Genomic DNA, 16,859 nt, shown 5'->3' with positions numbered 1-16,859 from the left:
TCTATGATTTAGCACTGAGCTTAACATGTCTTTATGAAGTAGCATAAGACAGGTCACTAGAAGTTGCATATTAGAAATGTAAGGAAGTAACTCACCCACAGAAGTGCTGTGCAGAGGCCTCCTTCGCGGGTTATTGCTAGAATACTGATAGTACTGAGAACCAGGTTTGGTAGGAGAAAGAGTTCCAGGGTTGCCCATTTCCATGTCACCTCCAAGGAGACTTTGCTAAAAGATTTTTGAAAAATAAGTATTGTTACATCTAACTTTTCCCCTATTACCTTTTCTAAGCTGATTCAAAGAACAGCCAATAATATGCAAGTGTCTGCAACAAGCGAATTGTGACAGTAAGTCAAAATCCATTTCAGCATGGTGGCTTTAGATATTACAAAACAGTTGTTTAAAAAAGAGAGAACAATTTCACTTTTACTGAAAGGAAATGCTTAAACGTTTAATGATTAAAATAGCTTTTTATTTTTTCTGCTTAAAGGAAACAGCCGATGAATATCTTAAATTTTTTCAGAACTTTATTAACAAAAGATCCAGACCTTATTCTTTTTCTGCATTATTTAGGATGAACAAAATATATTGTGTTCTTCAATATAACTTTTTAGCCTGATGCTAATGTTATCAGTTAGCGACTGCAAGATAATTTCATTGTGAAGAGGTATTCATCGTAAAAAGGTATTTGTGTCCAATATAACTATTTTTAAAAAGTTGCATAAAGTTACAAAATAAAATGTGTTAATCAAATATATGATCTTTGAATAAGAAGTGAAAATAAAAATGTATATTATTGAAATAAGCTACTGTTTTGCTACATTATTTGGAGCAGGGAACAGAGAATGAGAGACTACTAAAATTAGTGAATAGAAGTTGTTCTAACAAGCTACTTCAATATTATCCCGTTACAATAAGAACGTGAACATCCAGAAATACAAAAAGTACTTACTTATGAATGGACAATAGTTACTACTAATCCAGAAGAAATGGAATCTGAGCACAGTAACAAGGAAAAAGCAGAGATTGACATTTTCTAAAAATTCTATTACTATAACTACATTGCAACTTACCCATAATATATAAATCCCCTGATTATACTCTGCACTGAACACATTGTTCTTTTAATTTTTCTGATATGCAATAAAACAGGTGCAGATACTACCATTTATATGATGAAGAAATTTCCCATTTAATAAAGAAATTTCAAAATTAAGTACCAAAAATCTAACTTTATCGTTACTTGTAATCAACTTTTACTGACTGAACTAATTACTGTACTTGATAAAGTACAGAATGTGTTTTCCCTAATCTAAATTCTAATCACCATGTCACTCACAACAGACTTAGTAATGCTTCACTAACACACTATTCACATGCAAAACACTCTAAATAGGCCAATTATGACTCTGCCCCTGTTCCCTGGTTAACCCGCTGAGAACTGAAAAATTTCACAAGACAGTCACCAACTAAAACAAAGACTCCTTATTTTAAATTAAGGCAGTCTTTTTGATTCCTAAATAGTTCAACAAAGTACCGTGCCTTTGTCTGAAAGCAGTTGGTCAAATATGACCTATGAGCTGGAAAATACATTGGAAAAAATAAGTAAATAAAATAAAATCCAAATATAACTTTTTCATCCTTGGAATATATATTAAAATGTCTTTCCCTAGAAGTGCAATTCGTAAATTGTTAGTAGCGAGCTACAATCAAGATCTGATGTGCTGAACCTTATTTCCAATTTCATACAAAGTCAGAAAGGAGATTTTCACATCCACAAGTGAAAATAGGAAAATGTTAAAGTCATCTTCTTTGTAGTAATTAACAGATCATAAGAATGTTTGCCTTTTGACAAAAGTAGGGAGGCTGAGAATATGCTGTGGTAACAAGCAGGTTTCAAACAAATTTAATAATTAACTTTGAATAATTTTTATATATAATAAAACTTATTAAACCTTAGCATGGAAAGCCATTGGAATACATTTTAGGAAACAGACATGTTAGATGTATCCAACTTCTCCATTAAATGATTTCTGTGATCTATCTATCTATCTATCTATCTATCTATCTATCTATCTATCTATCTATCTACCTGTTAAACACCCCAAGTTTAATTTTTAATATAACTACAAGAGAAAAACTGGTGGCAATTCTAACAAAAATTAAGTCCTTTGGGAAAAACGACAGGATTACACAAATAATAAACACAAATAGAAAATAAATGTTTCCAAACCACCATTTCATTAGTTTAGTTGTATTCTGGCCACTCTGTAAAGTTGCACACAATGTACAACTTTAGCCGCAAAAGCCTTCAGTTCTCAAATATGCCAAAATTACTCTGAAGTTGCAAGGCTTTAAAGTCTAACATATTTGCTTTGAAATGTCTACCGACTACTTTACTAGATATTTACCCACTGCAGTATATACTTTTTGCTCAGGATAATACCACGTGGACCTGATGGAGTGGATTGCAATCCATAACAATTCTGGGATTATAAATCAGAAGAAAAAAAATATAATCCATAATACTCCCAAAGAAAGAAGAGCCTTTAAAATAAGGCGTCAGTCATATATATTACCATTTCTAGCATAGCAGCCCTGACTGTAAGCAAAAGAGCCTGTATTCCTTTTTTTAAAATAAAAAAAAGGAACAGCACACAAAAAGTAACAAAACTTTATCAAAAGCAATACTGTAGTGAGGGTTGGCAAAAACCACCCACTTTTCACTCAAGCAACGTATTTACATTTTGCTACATGGGAATAACATATAAGAAGATATATAATAATCAAGCATCTTTGCAAATGTATAAATTTGTGTATGTGCAGCAAATGCAGAAAGGGGGGAGGGGATGGTAGCAAAACAGTAGTAGCTTCTTCTAGCCTTTCACTTAAGTGCCTCTAATGTGGTCTTTATTTAAGTCTTTGTTTTTCATTGGAACAGCTAAGTCATTCTTCTGAGGCAACAAAACATGCATTTATGTGCTCTTTTGGGGGCTTCTCTAAGTACTCCACTGGGGAGAAAGAAGATAAATATATATCTATTCATTCGGAGATACTCGTAAATAGAACAACAGCCATCTACTATTGCTCAATCATTGCTGACATCTTTTAGCTGAGGAACAACACTGAAAAATCACGAGGCCATTTAACATTTGAGCTTTCTCAACTTAAAAAAAGAGAATGAATTATGAAATTCAAAAGCTAAATTCAAACAGTTTTAATCTACAAAGGCCTTGGAGTTTGGTATCTGCAGAATTGTATTTGCACAAGTAAACTCCAGTCAAACAACTGAGTTGTTCAATGTTTTCTAAGTATTTACTATTGTTATAGAGTTCCACTGCTTTAACAGTGGAACAATTGTCTGAAAATTAATTTATATGTTTTTTTTATACAATATTGAAGTTCATCTCTGGAAAGCTACCTGAAGCCCACTGAATTAGAAAGGCAAGGTAGAAATATTTGGAAAGAAATTGTACACCACATGGAGCTTTGGGTTAGATTCTGCACCGCCCTTCTGCTAAGCTTGAATCTGCAACTGAAGTCTCTAACTGTGCTACTTTACACAATGGCCTCAAAAACACAGAAGTTACTTCTGCAACACATACCGAAAGAAATAGATGATGATCAGGGCATTTATGGATGAACTCTTGGCCCTGAGGCTATGAATCATCAGAGAATACACTTAGTAGAATCTGTTCAACTTTCACAACCCTAACCCTAAACTCTTCTCCAGACAAAAGACAGAGGCCTACTGAGAGAATATTAGCTCAGGAATTGGCTAACAGCACAGAATCATGTACTAACCCCAGAACACTGTAATCGAACATTAGAAGAAATACGTATAAAAGTTGTCTCAACAAAGAAACTTGATTATGTTGCTTGATTATGATTTTGCTATAGATAATACAACTTGTTTGGGTCCCTTCTTCCTTTCCTTAAGCTTAGTTCCTTTCTTCTTTCATTTTATATCTTTTTGTAGTCATCCTGCCCCACCTAAAAAGTCCTACCTATACATATGAGAAAAAGAAATTATAAATTAAAGCTGAATTTTAAGAATATATACAATTTAAAAAGAGAGAAATTAAAAACAGGAAATCAGGGTGTTTTTTTTTTACATTCTCAATGAAAATAATTGTTTGGGGCTAAATAAAATTTTATACATGCAAGTCTAACATGTTTGCATAGGCATAAACAATTTTTTTTTTCAAATATAATACATGTAAAACTGTTCCCCCCCCCCATACTTATCCTTAATATAGGATGGATGGTGTCTTCCTTAATGAATAATTGATTTACATAAAATAAATGCCCTTGAATATTAAGGCATATGGAAATAAATCTCAATATATTAAAAAAAAAAAAAAGGAAAAAAAGACAGGATAGAGAAAAACTTTCTGGCAAAAGGCCTTTTGACTGGCCTTCCTGGAATGATTTCCCCCTTCTTTCTCATGTTTATTAAATTATGATCAGATATCAAACTACTTCATGTAGAACAGAGAAAAGCAGTCTTATATGAAACCAGATTACATTTCTTTTCCGAGCATTTGCCAAGTTATTGCAGGTTGAGTACATGTTTGGACATTTTAGCACTCTAACCAGCTGCATTTCTCACTACCTCCACCATCTATGTGATCTATCGTGACTGCAGGCCATATTTTATTCTCCACTTATGTAGTAAAGAAAGCATCATACCCTAAAGGTTTAAAGAAGCATATTGGGTAGGAGGTGGATAGCAGTGAAGGTGAATAACTTGATGATTTCTCCTACGTCTTCTCAATGCTATAAGGTCTTACTATAACTCTTGGCTTCTATATAGTCCTGAGGGTACAACTAGCAACCAACTCTTAAATCTGTAATGTTTAAGAGATCTATGAAAAGAACAGCTTCACTATCGTATCATTTAATTTGCACATCCAGGAAAGGGTAACACCACAGGAAAAGAACTGTTTTTCTTGAATTAAAAAAAACAATGAATGAAGGAATCAGCTTACTTTTTAGCAACATTGGAGGAGAGACAGCATTATCATGCTAGAGGAAAAAAAGGATTTATAGAGGATTCTCAGGTAAAGGAATATGATACCCTATCTTCTCAGCCATATAAATACTCCAGTAGGTGTCACTATGCATTTCCATAAAATGTTGCACAGAAAATAGAATATACATCAACACCATTGTTACAAAAAACACAGTCCTATGTATACATTCTGGGATTAAAAGAAAATTCCAGCATGTTCAATGGGATTTGTATAAATAATATGCATAGTGTTCAACTATATCACAAAGGACAACTTATTCTCACACTCCCCTTTTTCTACGTGATTTCCTCATTACCTATTTGGATACACCTACTCAATTAGCAGAAAGAAGATACGGTGTAGAGAAAAGATGAAATATTGTTAACTTAAAATATGAGTACTTTGAGTTGGAAATCCCCTTTCACATTCATTTACTTTGAGTAAAAGCATTCAATTTCTCTCTGAAATTTCACACTCAAGTAAAACATGAAAATACGTTACGACTGTGGTCACAAAGCAAAGAAGGGTAGATTCACGGTGGAAACATCTATTTTTGGAAAGTAAATTGTCTATGAAAGGAAATGGTTGAGATCTGGAGAACAATGGAGAGCAAAGCATTAAAGCACTTCTGTACAAGGGTCTCAGTCTGGACCAAGTGTCCTGTACATACTTCCAAATGAGAGAGAAAAATGTTGTAATTGCATGAAAGTAAAGTCTACTTCAGTGCTCAGTTATAATATAACGTAAGCATTAAGGTCAACATGGTCATGGAAGACACATTTCGTGCTGTCTTCCTGTATAAGAGAGAAGATAAAAGTAGCAGCATTTTGCATCTGATAGGACACGAGAAATAGTTGGACTCTCCTTTGTCCTAACTGCTGGTTTTGTCCTAGTTCAGGTTTGTCATCTAAAGTTAGCCTAACTAGGGACTCAGAATGAAAGGTTTGGTTTCCGTTACCTACATGGCCTTTTGGATCCTGCTTCATACTTGGAAAGAGAAGATAAATAGATAAAATAAATATGGTTGCTCCTGTCATGTGTGAATTCATTCCAGATCCTGGAGCAAAATCTAATGTAACCTGATGCCACAGAATGTATCATGTTGTCTCAAGCAAGCAAATAAATGTAACTTGGCACTGAAAATAGAATTTAAAGGCCTGAAAAAGCTCTAATTTTTTTTTACTTTGTTTTGAGGCAAAGCATCAGATGTCCAATTCTTTTACAATACATATTTTTCTAAATGAATACATTGTATTTAATATACGCTCCCCCCCCCCGCTTGCATCATGTTGGAATAAGCTATTGTGTATTAATGTCAATGATAATTATTTTAATTCTTCTCTTTACTCCCCTCTTCAATTGCAGTATTTCGTGGTAGAGATGCAAGATTAAATCTATTTAAAAATATCAACGATGAATTAATTTCCCTTAATTGCATACTTTGAACATTGAACATAATAGATAAGTAGACCCATTATTTGTCTGGTAGGTTTTTTTTATGGGGGGAATAATAATGGCCTAATCCTGGACATCATTTGGCTGCTATTTACACATATATAAATGATAGAAAGTATATAGAATGAAATTTGATGATACTGATATTGTCTGTAAAACAGATCCGACATAGTGAAAAACCCTTCTTCTCTTTTCCATAAGAGAAAAGAAAATACCATTTTTTTCACAAGCAACTTTTAATAATTGTTCTGAAAGTTCTTGTCCTGATGTAACTCTGGATAATAAATGGCATTTGTTCAGTGAAGCAGTAGGAATATGAAATCTGGCTTGAAACAGTATTCTGTCCAATTAAACCTCTGCGGAAATCCCTTTTAATTTCCCCCAAATGTCCTTCTGGTTTTCTACCTCATGCACAATATACTAGTTTGCCATTTTTAAGGGTGTTTTTGAGAGTGCGCATTGTGAAGCCAAGACAACTGGTTCGCTGTGATATATTTTCATCATTCTGCAGCCTTCTTCTTTCCCTGGAACCTCATAATGGAAAGCTCAGAAGAAGAGTTCCTTCATATGTTCTCTTGGGCTGTAATTGGAATAGGGAGCTGGGGAGGTGGCAAATTGCTGGATAACTGATTGTCTGATGTAAGGCAGATCCAGAAAAAATGCAGCAGCCCAGGAAACTGTGGTGTTAGAGGCTGATTAGAAACGTTTGGATTTAGTTTCGTAGAAATGATCTGAGATTGTGCCTTTCTTGCACCTGGTCTATTTGCTCTTCCTTTTGGCTCTCAAATCCTGTTAGTTCCTTAACTGTGAGGCAGGTGGATGATAAAGCCTTGCATTTCTTACTGAATCAGCACCCATTCTGATGGGGAATTTGGCCTCTAGCACATTCTACTGCCCAGCTAAATTACCGTTAAAGAAGTTTTAAAGTGATTTGCCACTTGTCTCCGTAAGCCAGTGTTTCTCAACCTTAGCAACTTTTAAGATGAGTGGCCTTCAACACCCAGAATTCCCCAGCCAGAATGCTGGCTGGGGAATTCTGGGAGTTGAAGTCCACTCATCTCAAAGTTGCTAAGGTTAAGAAACACTGCCATAAGCAACACAGAGAAGATTTTCTTCCCCAGAATAAACTAGATGTAGGTAGTGTGCTAAGAAGGCTGGGAGGGTGCTATAGAAATTGTGGGGAAGGGCTGAGGGACTTCTGCTCAAAGGAGGCAGAGGCAAACCACATTCTGGGCATGCCTTTTCACTTCAGGGCATAGCATACATGGAGCACCTCTTTCTGCAACTCCTTAAACGAAATTCATATTTTCCTGAAATTAACCCTACAGCTGAAGAGGCCCAAAAGTTTAAGGAGTTACAAAGAAATGCCACATTAGTCCCACAATAGGATCCAAAGCTTTTTTGGGGGGGGGGGATTTGAATCCGAAGCCCTGCGCAGCCCTTATAGAAATTCTATGTACAAAGGAACTATACATCTGAATAATCTATGTCAAAGACTCAACAACAGGTAACACTCAGCATCTAGAACAAAAACCTAATGTGAAATTAAGGGAAATTTTGCTCCACTGTGTTATACTGATGTGTATAGAGCTCTCTGCAATACACATATTTGGGGGGGGAGCACCCTTCAACTAAATATGTTTTTCCCCACTTTGTACAAGTGTATGTTGTGGACTAAGACAATAGCTGGGGGCAAAAGGATAAAGACAACACTATTTTCCCCGTTAAGGTCCCAACATGCATTGAATTTCCTGAATTTAGTTATGAGCCACAAAAAACAGTATTATTTTGGATAACTGAATGCTATATATTGAATAATTAACTTGTAACTCTAAATGTGTTTTAAGAGTACAGCTTAAATTCTCCACATCTGCCCAAGCCATCACTTAGGCTGCATGGTGGTAAACTCAGAGCAAAACACTAGTTTATTCCAATGATTCTGCTGTAGATTTCTTTTAGGCTGCATAATAAACAGAACATATAATATTGCTTACAGAGCAACTCACTAATATGGAGCAGAGAACCTGCTACATCATCAATTCTCTTTCCAACAAGAAGTATCTTCTGCCAGCCATTTATTTATTTATTTGTGGTTCAGCAACAAAGATAAAAAAGAGGGCCAGGGAGAAGGTTAGCTTCCTGTTTTTATTATAAATAATATGGCAAGCAGTGATGTGTAATTGTATTAAGAAGCTCTTCCCTGACACAATTATGTCAAACAGCCCTACTGAAATTCAGGCATTATAAATGTTATTTAGGTTCAAATATCTACTCTAATAAAATATATCTGTCAATGAAAGATAACAGTATATAGTAAAATTAATAGAAAGACAACCATGTTCTCGGATATTTCGTAAATGTCTATACTTCTGCAATCCTACATACGTTTGCTAAGGAACAAGACTGGTACATTTCTGGGTAAATATAGGTACGGTGATCACACAGAGCATTAAAAAGGTAGCAGTTTAATAATGTAAAGTAACATAAAATGTTATTTCAGAATCTTAACAGTTTTTTACTTCAAAAGTCTCAAAGGAAAATCAGAGTCAAAATTAATTTGTATCCTAAGTATGTATCTATAAACTGCATATACGCCCTAACAGGTGAAACACACGCAACAGTATATTGGCTTGTAAGTTTCTAAAATAGAAATCCAAAGTTACACAGAATAGCATGAGCACTGTTGAATTAAAATTGGGCTTCAGTTATGCTTGTGGCATATAAGTCACATAGCTGACCTGTAATGTCTCTACCATAAGCAGGGAAGGTTGCATCACTAAGACTGGTGATCTAGTTTACACCCTATCTGTCTTAGAAATGTGTTTTGTGAAAGCCTTGATTGACCAAACCATAATGGCCACTACACTTCAACATCTATGGGCCTATCATCTAGTTATGATCCTGGCATATGGAAGATTGCACTTGGAATGTAAAAGGAATAAATGTAAAGATCATACATTAATGAATGCAATGAAAGAAATAAAAATGTCTGTGTATGTCTGTGAAAGTAAGAGAAAGAGGAAGGATGTAATAATTCTGTATGAAGCTGATTAGATCTCCTGGAATGGATTGGAGATGATGAAGGTATAGATTTAATTATGAACAAAATGACTAAAATATATCAGAAGATACGAATTAGTAACATCTAGATTGCTATGAGTATACATGAAAATAGGAACCCACAGGCTGGTGATAATTGCATGTTATGCTACAATGAGTGGTAATAATGGAAAACCCAGGAATGAGTTTTGGGGAAAACTGAAATGTTCTAAGTTAATATGATTGTGGGGGATAGTACATAAAAATGATTGGATCACTTGTGGAGACAAATATGAATGAGAATGGTGACTATTTACTTAGAAAAGAGTGTTTTTTTCCCCCTGAATTGGCATTTAAGTCTACATTTATTCATACATACATACATATGGCAAAGAAATAAATATAAATCTAAAAGCAAGATTGATTATTTAGGATGAAAGACTGAGAGAGAATTAGTGAAGAATACAAAAGTGATGAGATGTTCAGAATATGAGAGGGACCATGTAATGTCTACAGTAGATCATGTTAAAAAACGGATATGAAAGAAAAATGGAGACTGAAATAAATGATAGTGAAAGGACTGAAGGACTGAAAGTGCAAGTCCTGTGTGAAAATGGATGGGCAGCTGAAGTAAAGAAAACATATGTGGAAGGTTCTTGGAATGAAGGGGAAAGAAAGATATTACAGAGTGCCACAAAAGTGTGTCATGGAAAGTATTAAAAGGGATGTTTGGTGTAGTGATGATGTGAAAAGGCTGTGGATACAAAAAAAAATAAATAAAAAAAATCAAACCCCAACAACAACAAGAGCATGTAAGAGAATTACAACAAAAATTAAGGATAAGTTCCTTTTGATACTTGTAGAAAGAAAAAGATAATTGCCAACAATGTAGCCAAGCAGAACAAGGTACAATTAAAATTAAAGGAGTAAGAGAAACTGCAGAGATTTTGATGGAAATCAAAAATGGTTTTGGAAATGGTTGACAAAGGCTAAACAAAGAGCCTCCAACAGAGAGAATGAAATTAAAAATAAGAGTAATTTGGAATGAAACTGAAATGAGGGAATGCTGGAAGAAGGTATTTAGATATATGTATGAAAATGATAGTGATATGTCAAACAGCTGAACTGGAGCGAATGCTATAAAAGTTAGTGTCCAGAAAAGACTGGTGAAAAGCAAGTCACAAATGTATTTCCAGAAATAGGAAGACTGAAGATGTGGATGGTGTAACTTGAGTAATGTTAAATTATGGATGTGATTTGCTTATAGAGCGGCTGTGTAACTTCCTTGTCTGTAAAGACTTCCCCTGTGCCTACTGACTGGAAGAATGTTATTGCTCTACTCTACAAAGCAAAAAAAATAGAAAAAGTGAATACAAAACATGGCAGAAGGGTTAGTCACAAAGAACAATTGCAGGGTATACATAAATGGCAAAATACTAGAACAGTGAATTTTCTAAAAATGGGGAAATGGATGGAGAAATTAGAAAGATACTCAGCAGCATGTGGTCTGTTGGTGAGAAACAAATATTAATTGAAATGGCTGTAGATGAAAATGTAGTTCTGCCCACTTAGTTATGTGGAAGTTGGATATTTCAGGAAACACAAAATCAGGGCAGAATATGATACTTAAGAATTCTTTGTAGTAAAATAAAAAGAGATAGTGTCAGAAATGAATGGGTGCTAAATTAATATGGACTGAATAAAGTGAATGACCCATATGAAAGAAGTATTTTGAGATGGGTTGTTCATAAAGAGAGAATGAATGAGAACTGAATTGCAAAACAACAATGTGGAAAAAAGAGTGGATCAAGAGGAAGAAAGGGACTGAGAAAGTTGTGGCTGGATGGAGTTAATGAGCTTCTCAAAGAGGGAGAGATGAGAAGCATAAAGAACAAAAAATTACAGTTTGATGAATGGACATGGTGGAAGTAAGGAAGATTTGCAATAATAGAAAGCTATGGAAATACACAGTGATTAGTGTTGGTGAAACGAGTTTTAGCAGTTTTCTCACCTCAGATCTTTAATTTATTTGGCTTAGTATTTCTTATTCCTCTTCTTGCTCTATATAACATTGCTTACTGTGAAACGGAACAGTGTGATGGACAAGTGCTGGATGTATATGTATATGTATGCATGTATAATGTTTCTGTTTGGTGTTTGGCTAAAACGTACAAAGTCCAGAAGCAGAAGGCCCTTGTTGGTTTGTATTTTTTAACTAGTCCTTCAGTGTAAAATTCAGGAGTGGCTTGCAATTGCTGGTTACCTAAAATGTTTTCGTTCATCAAACTGTTAAAACAAGGTTTAAGCAATCTTATTAACCTATGAAAGCAAGAACTTGTTTTATGAATTTTAGATCACAGAGTTTTGAATGGAATTAAAAATCCCATCAAGCTTCGGTATTAAAATTATATTTAGTGGCTCATTTCCTATATTTAATCATTCCATTCTTCCTTTCTGAATACGGTAACACAGGAAAAAAGAACGACCTCATGTTAAAATGAGACAGAACAAATACGAATTTATGGTCTTGCAGCACCTCCAAGAAATGGAAATCGCAATGAATGGATTGGATAGCCTTGAGTGCACCTGAGGAAAGAAATGTCCAAAGGGTGTTAGAATGAGGCACAACCCAGTTGCACTGACAGAAAGTATTTTTCCCCCCTAACTGAGCAGGAGATCTTCCAGTACAGAAATCGCCCAGCAGACAGTTTGGGTAGCTGCAAGCATAAAGCCAAAGATGAGCCACATTTTGCCCCATCCAATCTCTTCTCAAGGATGACTGCGAACATTTCATGAAAATGATTAAATGTGAATCATGATGTCATACCAGCCCTGCTCCTTATGTACTTGCATGTATAAAAGAGGTGGGATTTGCAACATGTTTTGACATTTATCCGCCTTGTAGGCACCCATGTCTCCTCTATAAACATAACTAAAGCATGCCCAGGAGACAGCTATCAATTGGCCAGATTAGGACAGTCCTAAATTATTTCCAGCGCTTTGTATCCAATGGGTTGTCCCCAAAACAACCTCTTAATCCTTCATCCCAAGCCATGGGTTTCACCTTCCTGACATTGGCCTGTTAATTTGATTTTGTCTTCTGTTTTCAATCTAATGCTTTAAGCATACTGTCATTTGCAAATTGGATAAGGAATCATACTACATTCTAACTGAGATCATTCATAAAAAAGGTTGAATAACCCAGACCCCTGTGATTGTACACAAGGCTTTCTCTAGGTTGAAAGGTTGCCTTTAATGAGCTTGTTGAGTCCTGTTGCTTAATTAGCTGTTAATCCACCTAAGAGCAATAGTATCCATTCTAAATACTACCAAATGGTCAACAAGGACATCATGGAAGATCCTGTCAAATCATTTTCTGAAGTGAAGATATTACCTCTGTGGCATTTCTATGGTTTACCCTATTCTCTGTTGTGGTACCTTCCCTAAGGACCATTATTTCCCTTGAGTTCAGGAGGGCCTACTGGCCTTCTATAAGGCCTTTAAGACCTGGCTGTTCCCCTGAAGCTTTGGGCCAGGATGTTAGATGAGCCTGGTTTATGTGTTTTGCATGTTTTGGGTTTTTCTGTCCCATTAAATGATACTGCTTCATAGAAAGGACCCAGAATATGACCACTTCATTGGATCTGGTGGGATGGACAGAGACAATTAAAACAGGCAGTCCCACAAATAACCTGGTCCCCTACAATAACTAGCATCTTGAATTGCAATTCACAAAGATGGGCCTGAAACCATTCTGGACCAGTTGAAGTTTCTGAATACTCTTCAAGGGTAGCTTCTTGGAGAATGCATTGCAATAGTCCAGATGGAAAGTGATTAAGGCACAAGTGCTATGACACTATCACAGCAAAACAAACTTTCTACAGTCAAGTATAGTGAGAATTATTTACTTAACCATGAATGATTCATAGAAGAACACTTAAATGGCTCTTTCTAATCAGAGGCATGTAAAGAAACCCATAAAATCAATGGTTAAAAAAATAATAACCCACTCAAATATTTTATAAATGCAGTCTTTATAAATGCACTCTTCATTAAAATTCCCTATCCTGAAATAAAAAGAATATCTGAGATAGGTAATATTAAAATTCTGTATCAACACAATTCTGATATTTCTTGGCACCATAAAGAAATCATGTGACAGTTCAATAGATGAGAAAAGTAAAGTAGTCCTGAATTGGGAGAATGCAATGTTCTAGTTAAAATCGTCTGGGTACTTAGAGACATGTGACATCATTAGATGGCAAGTGTGAGTGAGAATGAATGGAAATATCACATCACAATTGGAAAAAAACAGCTGCCCAGATCTGTAGTGGTGGACTCATTTTATACAAGTTCCACGCACTCCAGATTTTGGACAGACCTCAAGAAAACAGCAATCTTGGCCAAAAATCATAATTAAAAAAAAAAAAAATTGGGTAAAGTTTTTTTTTTGTAAAAAAAACCTGCTACCCATAACACTATAAATAAAGATAAGTGTTATAAAACCAATGGAATCTAAGCAAATAAATAGATTCTTATATCCCAGTGACTCGCAGTGTCCAAATTTCTCTGGCTTTATGACTCATCTTTTAAAGTTGATAAAACTTTGCACGTCTTTAACAAAACTCAAGAACACAGCTTAATTCCAACCAAAAAAAATGACATACAAATTATGCAGAATATGGAAATATATATATTCCTTACAGTAGAAGTCAATAAACTTTTGCAGCTTTTTATACAATACTTTTGCACAGCTCTACTCAAATGAAAGGGAGTTTTGTAGGAACACACTAAGGCCCCATTCATTTTACAGCTCTGAATGCTTAAAATGAGTCACGTGGAGGAAAACAAAACAAAACCTGATAATGCCTCTGGTTTAATAATTGAAGTCCCCTGTCCTCCCCTGGCATGGAAGGGAAAAAAGCTAACCTACCACTTAATAATAATGAGGACTTTCCAAAGCATAACTGTAATGAAACTGCCCTTTTGCAAATGTGAATTTATCTACATGCTTTCCTAAGTCCCCTTTTAAAAGTAGAAATGCAATTGTCTCTGGATCCATGGTACTTACAGTGTAAAAAAGCAGCAATATATGGTATTTCAATATTATTATAAAATAATACTTACAATTACTACGTTTAATTATTATTACTATTACTAACATTACTAAAAAGTATGAGTATTTATAGAGTCTGTTACAGTGAGAGAAGAAATCTAACCACTTGCAACTAAACGCATCTAACTGAACGAAACCAGGAGACCTTTCTGAGGATTCAAATGAAGCCTAAGAATTCTTCCAACTTTTGTACAGTATAGATGGGAACCTGGTCCCCCCCCCCCCCAGTATCTTTTGCGGAGGGGTGTTCCAAAAGTATGCATATACATACATCTACAAAATATATGTAAACAAACTGGGGGATAGTTTTTTGCATATATGTAAAGTATGTTTGCTCATCTGACAGGTAACAGTTGGGCCAGAGGCTTCATATTTAGATACTTTTTTCTTTCCCCTCTAACCAGAGTGAGATCATGGCTGCAGTGCTCTGGTCATAGGAGAAAGGAAGTTACTATTTGTATATTTTCCAAGGACTAGAAATTTATTTCTTACAAGGACCACCTGGTGGCTGTGGATCATACTTTGGGAAACACTGATTTAAATAATGACCCATCAAATAGTGGAAATTGGAACCTCAATGAACAACCCTGCACCCCACCCCCCCAAAATTACAACATATTCAGGGTTTCCCCCCCCTCCTTAAAAATGCACTGTCCAGTTGATTCGATCTTGTAATTATTATGACATTGCTGGGAAACATAAGAATGAACCAATGTGCTGTTGAATAAAAGTTAAGAATCAAGAGTTTATTGATAGCATTCGCAGAGTTATGGATGCTAGATACTTAATGCACTACATACCTAACATTGTAAGTAATTCCCTATTTGTGCATATCAATTTTAGCATGTGGTCTCTACAGCTAAGCCAACAATTTCTTCTATATTAGTGCACAGAAACCCAATGAAGTGAAGCAAAATGCATATGTATTTTGAACAAATTGAGGGCAGAGATCTACAGAAATCTTGGGTGAGAAGGGATTATTCCATAGCTGTCCAAAAATATTGATTCTCTATAGCTTTATTTGTTACTTCAACTCATTGGAGTGGCTGTCCCCCCCTCCCCCCAAGTACTGTTAATTCAAGTACAAAGAAGGAAGGTCTCACTGCCACTAGAAAATTTGCATAGAGTTTTATATATGTCTACTCAGAGGTTAGGCATACCGAATTCAATTAGTGATGGGATTGAAGGAAAATCTATAACTACAAGGCTGGCATGTGTACACATAGATAAACATGCAGAGACACAGAAATGAAGCAGTGGGGCCAACAGTTCATAAAATGAAGTTTATCTATGCAAAACCATGAGAGTGCCAACACAGTTCAATTCCTTCCCCCAAGGATTCAGAATGTTGTATCTCTAGCCAAAGATCACATTTGGTCTCCAAATGACATGCTGGGGGCTATACTCCAAAAGAGGGGAAGAGCCAAAAAAGTAAGGGGGCAAGACCAAGACCAAAACTGCAATGTTTTGTTTCTCATAAAAATACATTTGAGGTAGCTGTATGAAAGAATGATGTGTAACAATGTTCTAGAAAACAGAGAATGTAGGGGTTGGAGTAAATGTTTCTGGAGATCATTTACTTCAAACCCCTCTCCACCGCAGGATACAGTATCCCTGACAGATGTCCACCCACCCTCATTTTAAAACACCTCCAGCAAAGAAGTCCACTACTGTTGAACTGCTCTTATTCTTAGGATTTTTTTTTTTCCTGATGTCCAACCAAGTTCTGTGTTGTTGGAATTTAAACCAATTATTTCTTGCCATGTTTTCTGGAACTACCCTGAACAATTCTGCCCTTTTCCTACAAGACAGTCCTTACAGACAGCTACTGTATCTCCCCTTAGTCTTCTCATCTCCAGGTTAAACATATCCAACACTTCCAACAAATCAGCAGAGGAGATTTAGAACAATTATGCTGCTTTAAAATCTGTTAGGTTTGTTTTTAAAAAGAGCCTGTAATATTGTTTTGGGCAGAATGTGATGAACCTTACAGTTACACACTTGTATCAAATTTGAGGCATATGTGAACAGTGATGCCTCTTCCTGAATATGCAGAGCTGACTTTTTGGGGTGTTTGACCATAGTTTAAAGAATTAACTTGCTGGTCTTTTCTATAAAACAAATCAGTTTCTAGGACAGGTTAACTAGTCAATGCAGCTTAGGAAAGATCATCAATAAAGACCCACTAAAGGCAGCCAGGCAGAAAGGCTATTTCTTCACCCTTCATAATACTGTGA

General features: G+C 35.5%; 1 protein-coding gene across 13 annotated transcripts in view; it reads right to left on the bottom strand.

Annotated features, from left to right (window-relative positions):
• Positions 1-16,859, bottom strand: part of TCF4 (transcription factor 4) — a 356,514-nt gene that overhangs the window by 145,821 nt on the left and 193,834 nt on the right. For 11 of the 13 annotated variants that reach the window (XR_015798233.1, XM_088152601.1, XM_088152603.1 and 8 more), the window contains one exon: positions 96-225. The exons of the other annotated variants lie outside the window; for them this stretch is intronic. Coding sequence is in view for 10 of the 11 variants with exons in the window: in XM_088152601.1 (XP_088008727.1) it covers positions 96-225 (130 nt within the window). In the remaining variant the exon portion in view is untranslated. The remainder of the gene's footprint in view (positions 1-95; positions 226-16,859) is intronic. 13 annotated transcript variants of the gene reach the window in all.

Source organism: Python bivittatus, unplaced genomic scaffold (assembly GCF_059951505.1).
Source record: "Python bivittatus isolate LINGU-HERP-01145 unplaced genomic scaffold, Pbiv_v1 ctg000570_np1212, whole genome shotgun sequence".
Lineage (NCBI taxonomy): Eukaryota > Metazoa > Chordata > Lepidosauria > Squamata > Pythonidae > Python > Python bivittatus.
The sequence above is the reverse complement of the archived record's forward strand: the minus strand, read 5'-3'. Positions and strand labels throughout refer to the sequence as shown.